This window comes from Akebia trifoliata, chromosome 5 (assembly GCF_017979445.1).
Source record: "Akebia trifoliata isolate Shusen 1 chromosome 5, ASM1797944v1, whole genome shotgun sequence".
Taxonomy (NCBI): Eukaryota; Viridiplantae; Streptophyta; class Magnoliopsida; order Ranunculales; family Lardizabalaceae; genus Akebia; species Akebia trifoliata.
Window position 1 is genome coordinate 16,996,669 of NC_141379.1, and position 9,499 is coordinate 17,006,167.

The following is a 9,499-nucleotide window of genomic DNA, read 5'->3' on the forward strand; positions in this document are numbered from 1 at the left end:
CAGCCAAGAATAGACCATAAAGTCATTTGCAAACCATTGGGAGTAATAAGTATCAGTTGGTGCAAGTTGTTTGTTTGCCCCTATTAGGTAATCGATCTTTCCTTTTTCACTAATGAATATCTCAGTCGATCGTGCCCAAAGTAGATAATTAGGACCCATCTAATTTCAAGGTGGTAATTTGGACGCCCGAAAAGTCAATCGAATGAGAGGGAAGACCACCCAATTCGTCACTATGACAGGTGACCAAGAAAGATGTCTCGGAGGTCATAAAAAAATCAATGTGCGTTGGGTGGAAGAGAGTTTAAATAAGAAGAGGGGAAGACTCACAAGGAGAAACTAATCACAGCACCCTAAAAGTGACAATACCGATAGGAGGAGGCGTGGAAGGTGGTCAAACACCATTGTAGGTGACATGAACAGCCATCAACTCAATCATAAGGCACCAAGGAGCAGTTCTGCGGTTACCGTAAGCATCAAACAGGGGTCCAATGATTGTCACGTGCCCCAGAAATTCCTGAACAGCAGCTAGCTATTCTCCTAACCCTCAAATAGCAAGTCTGTTGTGATCGCAGCCCTTTAGGGTGGCTACAAAACCCTATCGCATAGTGCGATTAGGGTGTGGAGCACAAATAAACCCCTATAGGGATGATGTCTTTATTGAAGGTGAGCACAGTCACCTACTAGAAATTCCTTAAAACCTACAATGTGTTGATCAACATGCATTTTATAATTTTCATTATTCAATGTAATTTTCTTCCTAATCTCAAAATGCAATTCATGAAAATATTGTGCAAATGATTGTGCTTACTCAGATGGCCTGTATGAAATTGACATAGGGATGAGATCAATAGGTGTCCAAGGCTTGTAACCATGAATTACTTCAAATGGACTCATGCTTGTGATCCTCTTGATAGAACTATTATATGCAAACTCAGCCATGGACAATATAGAATCTCATGATTTAATATGATCACCTACAAGACATTGCAATTAATTTACTAAACTCCTATTGATCACTTCAATTTGACTGTCTGTCTGTGGGTGGTATGCTGAAGAAAATTGCAGTCTAGTACCCATCATATGCTATAACGTTTTCCAAAAGTAACTCGTGAACTTGACGTCCCTATCAAATACTATATCCTTTGGTAATCCATTTAAACGAATAACCTCTTCAAAAAATATTTCGGCCACAGTAGAAGCATCAGAGGTTTTAGAACAAGGTAGGAAATGAGCCATTTTAGAAAAACGGTCCACTACTACAAAGATGGAATCGTGCTTCTAGATAGTCTTAGGAAGCCCACGCACGAAGTCCATACTAATATCTTGTCATAGGGAGTGTGGCACTGGCAAAGGGGTATACAACCAGTGTTCTGCTTTCTCTGTTTTGCCAGTTGACAAGTACAACATTGCCCAATAGTTTTAACTACATCTCGTTTGAGACTTGGCCAATGAAATATATCCTTAATAAGGGCAATAGTCTTATCTCGCCCAAAATGTCCAGTCGCGCCGCCAGCGTGGAGTTCCCAAATGAGAAAGTCTCGCAATGAGGTACGGGTAATGCAAAATTTAGTGCCCTAAAATAAGTAGCCATCTTGTAGGACGAACCCATTGTTATTTCTAACTAGATCATTCATAAGTAAAGTGTAATGTTCCCCAAAATCTGGGCAGGTATGCTTATAATTTCTATTGAGCAAGTATTTAAGGTTAATATTAAACATTTTGTGGCAGAATGTGATACCTACCAACAGAATAAAGTGGAACACGTTGCACCTTCGAGTTTATTGCAACCTCTAACAATTCCTGAGAATGCCTTGTTGGATATTTCTATGGATTTCATAGATGGGCTTCCACTTTTTTCGCATGTAGACTCCATTCATGTTGTAGTATCAATTATCTAAGTATGCTCACTTTGTTTCTCTTTCAAATCCTAATAAACTTGCATCTATGGCTGATTTGTTAGTTTGTATCATTGCTAAATTTCACAGGATGTTTCATATTATTGTCAGTAATTGTGGCCCCATCTTATGAGTCAACATGAGGTGTTCTTCGACTTGCAAGGAAACTAGTTGTCTCACCGTTCCGCTTACCATCCTCAATCAGAAGGCCAAATTGAAGTGTTGAATCGAACCCTAGAAAATTATTTGAGGTGTTTTGATAGTGATCATCCTCCTCATTGGGAAAATATTAACATTGGGCTAAGTGGTGGTCCAATATAACATTTCATCCAGCCATTCGCATGACTCCATATGAGGCTATGTATGGAAAGCCACCTACTCACATTGCCTCTTATTGAGATTGCTTTGTGAGATCATGATGTTCTTACAAACTCTCAAGAATAATTTCCATGTGTACCAATCTCACATGAAGCTATATTTTGACAATGTACAGAACAAGAGTTCCAAGCGGGTGATTGGGTATTACTCCGCCTACAACTTTATCACCAAGCATCCATAGCAACTCACTCTTCTAAAAAGTTGTCCCCTCAATTTTGTGGCCCGTTTCAGGCAACACGTGTTGGTCCTATTGCATATCGCCTAGTACTTCCTTCAGATTCTAGAATTCATCTCGTGTTCCATGTCTCATGCCTCAAGCAACAATTGGGTGACTCAGTTTGCCCATTCAAAGTCTCCCTCCTCACTAAATTTAGGAGTTATGAATTGGCAACTGCTTTGTAATACTTGAAAGGGGATGCTTAAAAAAATTTAGGTGCCACAAAGGAACTTGTTCATCAGATTGCCCAAATGGAAGACACTACTTGGGTTCAGCTGTCGGCTTTTCGTGCTCATTTCCAGGCTTGAGGATGAGTCGTTTGCACAAGGGAAAGGCAAATGTTAGAACTCTCAGCTAGGCCAACATGGATAGAAGGCTAGAGACTTGTTATTCCTTCTATCTTCCTATTTTAGTAGTCCTATCCATAGTCACCAAGTTGGAATATGAGCTTAAATGGAAAGGGAAACTTCGGAAAAAATTCTCATTTTTTCACACATACTTATAAATTTTATGATAAAGAAAACAAGTGTAACCATCAATGTATCTTTTGAGCAAAATGACACAATATTGAAAAATTTTAAAAATGCAACATCACGACATTATCATAAAATCCACATTAAACAATATTTATGAACTAAATCACAAATGACCATAAAACCATAAAAATTAACCATTATTATTATTATTATTATGAAAAAACGAGTTTAAAATGTAAAAATGCATCGTTTTGAAAAAGTCAAGTTTTTTCAATGTTTTAATTGTTAGAGGTGCAAAACATGTTTTAAACGAGACTTTTTTTTTTTAAATGAAGTTTTTTGTTACTATGGCTCTATCAAATTAGGATTCTTATCCATTAGTTTCCTAGTTGATTAGAGTTCTATTCAGAAGTTAAAGAGTAATATAGAAATTGTGCCAATTGGCTACAAATTGTAGTAGGATGAGTAGAAAGTCATGCGATCCTCTAGTGAATCGTTTGTTTGTCTTGCTGTTGATATTGATCTTACCACAAGCAAGAACCAATTCATATTATTACCATAATGAACTATCTATACTACTTGATTATAACAAAGTTCCTACAATACTATTTATATGCCCATAAAAGCAAGAAGCACACACACACACTCAAGATAACGAATCAAAAAATGGGAAGGTCAGTGTTACACAAGATCATAGCTTCTATGTACAAAGTCTGGGTTCAATGGAATTCATGGGTGTTGGAAGCACAGTTGAAAAATTGAATTGAGACCTTTAATCAACAAATACGCGAATAGAGGAGTACAAATAATTCTCTAATGATGGTAATGAGTGGCAGGGTAAATTAAGTAACAGAAAAAGAATATAAAAAAAAGAAATAATTCAAAGAGAGAGATGCAGTATGAAGATACCTGTAGATTAGAAGAATTAAATGCTCCCAACCGTCCCATGACATACCACGATTGGATAACCTGTGTAATCATCACCATCAAATATTTGATAAAATGTTTGAAAGAAAGAAAGAACGAGAAGAAATTGACTACATCAAACCAGACTACATACACTACCAATGAGATCGATATCACGGTCTGACGGAGATCCATACAATTCAAACCATATATAGGAATCAAGTGGGTTGAAGCTGCAATCATCACAAGTGGCATTAATTAACAAATGAAAAATAAAATACTTTATGGGTGGGTGGGTAATATTAGTAGTAGTAGTAATGAGTCTTACAGACTTACTCTCTGAAGCTGACTTTGAAAGCAAGAACAGAACCAGTCTTGGATTTTCGAAAATCACGGCCTTTGGTGCGCACCCTCTGTTCGACTCTTTGCCTCATGAGTTCGGGATTGCCTATGCTATCTCCGAGGACGGCACGAAGCTCAGTATCTTCTTTGCAGGCATCTTCGAGGACTTTAGCCCAAGAGGGGTAGTTGTGAATGCGATCGTATTCTCTCTTTCTCTTTTCTTCCCTCACTTTAAGAAGTCTTCGACCTCTCGCAGTGGTTCCCGATCCTTTCGATGCTCCTGTTGCTGCTTCTGATGTTGGTAATGTCTTACTGCTTCCATCATCTTCTGCTCCTCTAATTATCATCCCAACCTTCTTACTATGATTATTATTACTGAGAGTAGTGATGAGGGGCGAAGAAGAAGAAGAAGAAAATTTCTGAACCACACATTTCTTCTTATTCTGAAACTCTAGGAATGCTGCAAAAGAAGCTATGCCGAGAAAAGAAACAGAAGATGGAGAATGAGAGGTACAAGGATTCGTGTACCAATTGCTACAGCACCAACTCATCGTCCAAATCTCTATGTTCTCTTCTCTTCTCTTCTTTCTCTCCCCTCCCCCAACTACACTACAGCATATCCTGAGCATGGTTTTTAAACTCGTCCTCCGGGACCGAGACGTATCGCCCGAGTTAACTCGATATCAGAATTGAACGAGACAAACTCACAAAGTATTTTGAAACGACCGCGTATCGTGAGATAAGCAGGTCGTCTCAAATGATATTTTCCGATATCTTGAACGATACAAACGAGATAGCATAAAAAATGATTAACTCACGAGTTAAACGGGATGTATCGGATAAGATTTTCAAAATCTCGTCCGAGTTAACTGAGACAAACGAGTTAAAACCTTAACTCTCTATTCTTTCACCCCCAAATCGATTTTTTTTAATTTTATATTTTTTTGGGTTCATTTTTTAATAAGAATTATTTTTGAATTTTTTCAGATTTTTTAAATGGTTAAAAATCATTGTCTCAATGTCAAACGAAACGAGATGTATCGTCCGAGTCAACTCGACATCAGAGCTGAACGAGACGAGACGCGATACCGAGTTTAAAAACCATGATCCTGAGGGAACGATAATTTTTATTTTTATTTTTTATAAAGATGTTATTGCCACACCAACTTTTAATAATGCCACACCAATCCTTATGTAAATCAGTAGTATGGCATTAGTAAAAGTTAGTGTGGCAATAGTAACTCTCTTATTTATTTATTTATTTCCTTTTAGAAATGTCTTATACGTAAAAATAAAAGAAAAATCGAATTTGCCACTTGGCATCGAAGAAAATATTGCATTCATTGCTTTCTTCAATGCCAAGTAGCAAAATTTAGCTTTAATCTTATTCATAGCTTAACCCTTGTGGAGATTCCGACCAACCTCAACCCATCCATACTCAGATTTTTCCAAACGGCAAAATTATGGAAAATAATGTAGTTTCTTTAGTTACTTATTTTAATTTTATGTAAAGGCAGTTATGTTTATTCACATTATGTAAGGACATTTATGTCGATCCATATTTTAGGTTATATATATATATATCAAACTCTCTCATTAATGAGACTTGAGAATCGCTTTCTAAAATTCTTCTTGGTATCAGAGCTATAGAGAACGTCCCATATTCTTTTTAGGTTCTTTTCTTCAATTCCTCTTAAGACCTTAAATCCATTCTCTTCTTCTCCTCCAATCCCAACATCTTTGATTCTTGAAACCTAATAACCTAGTCTAATCTTCGTTAAAAGGTATCTTCCTTCGGGGGCTTCTTTTATTTTTCTGATTCATATTCCTTTATTGCATGTTGCGATATGATTCTTTTCTTAGTTTCTTCACATATTGCAATTCTACGTTGTGTACTTTTCTGCCCTTTGATATGGTCCTTCTTTCTTTACCCTTGTTGTCCTACAGAATTTTTTGGGGACCTACAACTGCCATAGGGTGTTGTATAGATTGGTGTGGTAGTTGCGATACAGGAGAGTGATGTTCTACACCTGTAGCAATAGCAAATTATTTGTGTGTCCTACAACAGTAGTAGCAAAAGTAGTTTTGGTTCTTTGGACTTGCAGCAACAACAGAAGTGTTGTGTGTGTGCCTTATGACAATAGTAGCATCGGTAAACTTATTTTTTGGATCTGTGACAATAGCAGATTGTTGTATTTGTGATTTACAATAGCAATAGCAACAATAGTTTGGTTATCTAGACCTATGGCAACAATAGAAGTATTGTGTGTATGTGCCCTACGATAGTAGTAGCAACATCAGACTTCCTTTTTGGACTTGCGACAATGGTAGATTGTTGTATTTGTGATCTATGACAATAGTAACTCGCTGTACAGGTGTGATAGTAACTAGGGGCTATGTGAAGCCTTATGACAGCAACCAACCTATTTGGATGACCTATTACAGTAGTAGGCTGTTGTACTGGTAAATGTGACATCTATAGCAGTTATGAAACCTTATGACAGTAGTTCTACTCTTTTTCTGACCCACGACAACATATAGCAATAGGGAAGCCTTTTTTTGTGTGTGTTTAGAACAATAATGATCTCCCTTCAAACCAAAGTTTCAATCACTTTGTTCACAAAAAAACAATGACATTGCATCAAGAAATCAAGAACTCCAACATCAGTCTTGGAGCAAACCTCTTAGCCCAACACATTACTAGTACCCTATTAGATGGCCTGAACTTTCAATCTTGGTATCGGTCAGTTAAACTTTATTTGGGGAGTAAAAGAAAATTTGATGGCTTTTGGGTATCATCAATAAGCCACCTCTTACTGATTCAAAAATTGAACAATGGGAGATTGACAACTACACTATCCTTGGATTGATTTTTAACTTCATGGAGTAGCGCATTTGCACTATGTTCATGTATCATGAGATAGTCTCTTCGGTATAATCATCCCTCACTCAAACATATGTGCATGCTCAGAATGATTCGAGAATCTACAAACTTTATTGAGACATTGCCTAGGCTACCCAAGGGACTCAAAGTGTAGCTGATTATTTTGCATTCCTTCAACCTCACTTAGAAGAACTCTATCACAATGAGTCTATGTCTCAGTTGTCTGCAAATGCAGCTAGGTATATGGTTATGCGGATTGCTAGACATCAAACATACCAGTTTTTCATGGGTTTGCGTCCAGAGTTCGAAACACTTCTGATACATATCCTTAACACCATACCTTTACCATTTATTTGAGACATTTGTGATTATTAATAGTGATGAGCGTCGTCGTGTAGTTATCTCTCAGATTCAAATTACTGGTATTATCTTTGCTCCAACTACAGATCAGATGGTTTTAGTAGCCAATTCAAGATTTTCTAACTCTCATCCTCAAGGATCTGGTAGTCGAGGTCATGGAGGTCATAATCATGATAAAGGGAGTAACCTTACTTGCAGCCATTGTTGGAAGATTGACCATGAAAATGCCCACTACTTTCAACTCTATCCCCATTTATTGCGATCTTCTTCAGGACAATATTCTCCCCATGCTATAGTTGTGGAGTCATCATCAGTTCTTCCTACTGATTCTCTTGTTTCCCTTGGCACTGTTGATTTGCAACAACTCTAGACTTAGATTACCGCCATTGTATGAGATCAGATTCATGTCATGCTCACTCATCTTCAATTGTGGCATCAATTACCACATCCCCAGGTACATCTTATATATTCCATGTTACTCAATCTAGCTCTGCTCTAGTAACTTGGATAATTGATTCTGGAGCCTTTGATCATATAACTGGTGAGTCTAGTCATTTTTTTTTTCTATTTTTCTTGCTACCCATAAAGAGGTTCACATAGTTGATGGGTTTCTTACTCCTATCCACCACAAGGGTACCATCCCTTTATCTTTTGGTTTTTCTTTTGACTGTGCTTCATGTTCCTAATCTATATCCTAACCTTTTGTTTATGTGTAGTATTACCAAATCTCTAAACTGTTCCGTAATCTTTTTTTTTCTACTCACTGTATTTTTCAAAATATGACTTCGAGGAGGATTTTTGGCAAGGGGTTTGAGAGATATGGGTTGTACCTTTTTGGATCCTAACCTACTGTTGTTCCTGCTTTTGTACTTGCACTTTCTCAGAGCCATATTTTTCTTCTCAAAATTAAATTTATGGTATGTTCGCTTAAGACATGCCAATTTTCAGCACTTATGTTCTTTATTTTCTACTTTAAAAATTTCCTGTAATGGATACAAATTTCAGTGTTCTGTGTGTGAGCTTTCTAAATACACAAGTACTTTTTATATTCCTCGCATGCATCGATTTAATAAATTATTTGATTTAGTTCATTCTGATGTGTGGGGGCATTTTCCTGTTATTACTTTAATGGTCATAGATATCATGTTATATTTATTGATGACTATTCTCGTTGTATTTAGGTTTACATGACGTGTTCTCGTTCTGAGATGTTCCACATTTTTGTTAATTTTCTTAAAATGATTCAGACTCAATACAATATAATAGTTAAATCTCTTAGGTCTAATACCAGAGGGAAATACATTTCTGATGGGATTCGATCCCACCTTTATGAGCGTGGTATATTTCATCAGTTGACTTGTTCCTATACTCTTAAATAGAATGAAATAGTAGAACATAAGAATTGTCACCTCATGAACATTGTCCATTATTTTCTTTGAGGCATGCATGTTCCCAAGTTATATGGGAATATGACAGTCCTCATTACGGTCTTTCTCCTTAACCATGTTCCGAGTCACACCTTAGGGAGACAAGTGCCTTTTCATGTTCTTCAACCTGATAACACTCTTTTTCCTATTAAAACTAAAGTCTTTGGATGTACTTGTTTTGTTCAGAGCAGGATTCCTCATTACACAAAATTAAATGACAAAATCCATTTGTTATTTTTTCTTGGGTTACTCATCTATGTCAAAGAGGTATCACTGTTATGATCATTTTTCTCATAATGAAATTCATTATTTGGATGTCACATTTTTTGAAAATGTAGCTTTTCGTGCTATATCTTCTATGCAGAATCCTACTTCTATGGTGATTACCTCTCTAGCTTTCTCTCATCCTTCATTTCCTTTGTAGGACTTTTTTCTTTTGTAGGATCTATCTTCATATTTGCTGCCTCTTAAGGTCTACTTTCGTCACCCTCATCCATCTTTGGACTTGCCAAGCTCCTCCTTGAGCTCAGGTATGCCATTTTATTACACCTGTTCCTTCTATTTCTAACTCTTACTTGCCTATTGCACTTCGCAAAGGTAAGCGAGGGTATGTT

At 36.9% G+C, this 9,499-nt stretch overlaps 1 protein-coding gene across 7 annotated transcripts in view; it reads right to left on the reverse strand.

Moving 5' to 3' along the window:
- LOC147401569 (structural maintenance of chromosomes-like protein, putative (DUF3531)) overlaps nucleotides 1-4,813 on the reverse strand; it is a 12,159-nt gene extending 7,346 nt beyond the window's left edge. For all 7 annotated transcript variants that reach the window (XR_015178553.1, XR_015178551.1, XR_015178554.1 and 4 more), the window contains exons 1-3: nucleotides 4,209-4,813; nucleotides 4,027-4,105; nucleotides 3,876-3,935 (exon numbers count right to left, since the gene is read on the reverse strand). Coding sequence is in view for 3 of the 7 variants with exons in the window: in XM_086442898.1 (XP_086299024.1) it covers nucleotides 3,876-3,935; nucleotides 4,027-4,105; nucleotides 4,209-4,765 (696 nt within the window). In the remaining 4 variants the exon portion in view is untranslated. The remainder of the gene's footprint in view (nucleotides 1-3,875; nucleotides 3,936-4,026; nucleotides 4,106-4,208) is intronic.
- Between the last annotated feature and the right edge of the window lie 4,686 nt (nucleotides 4,814-9,499).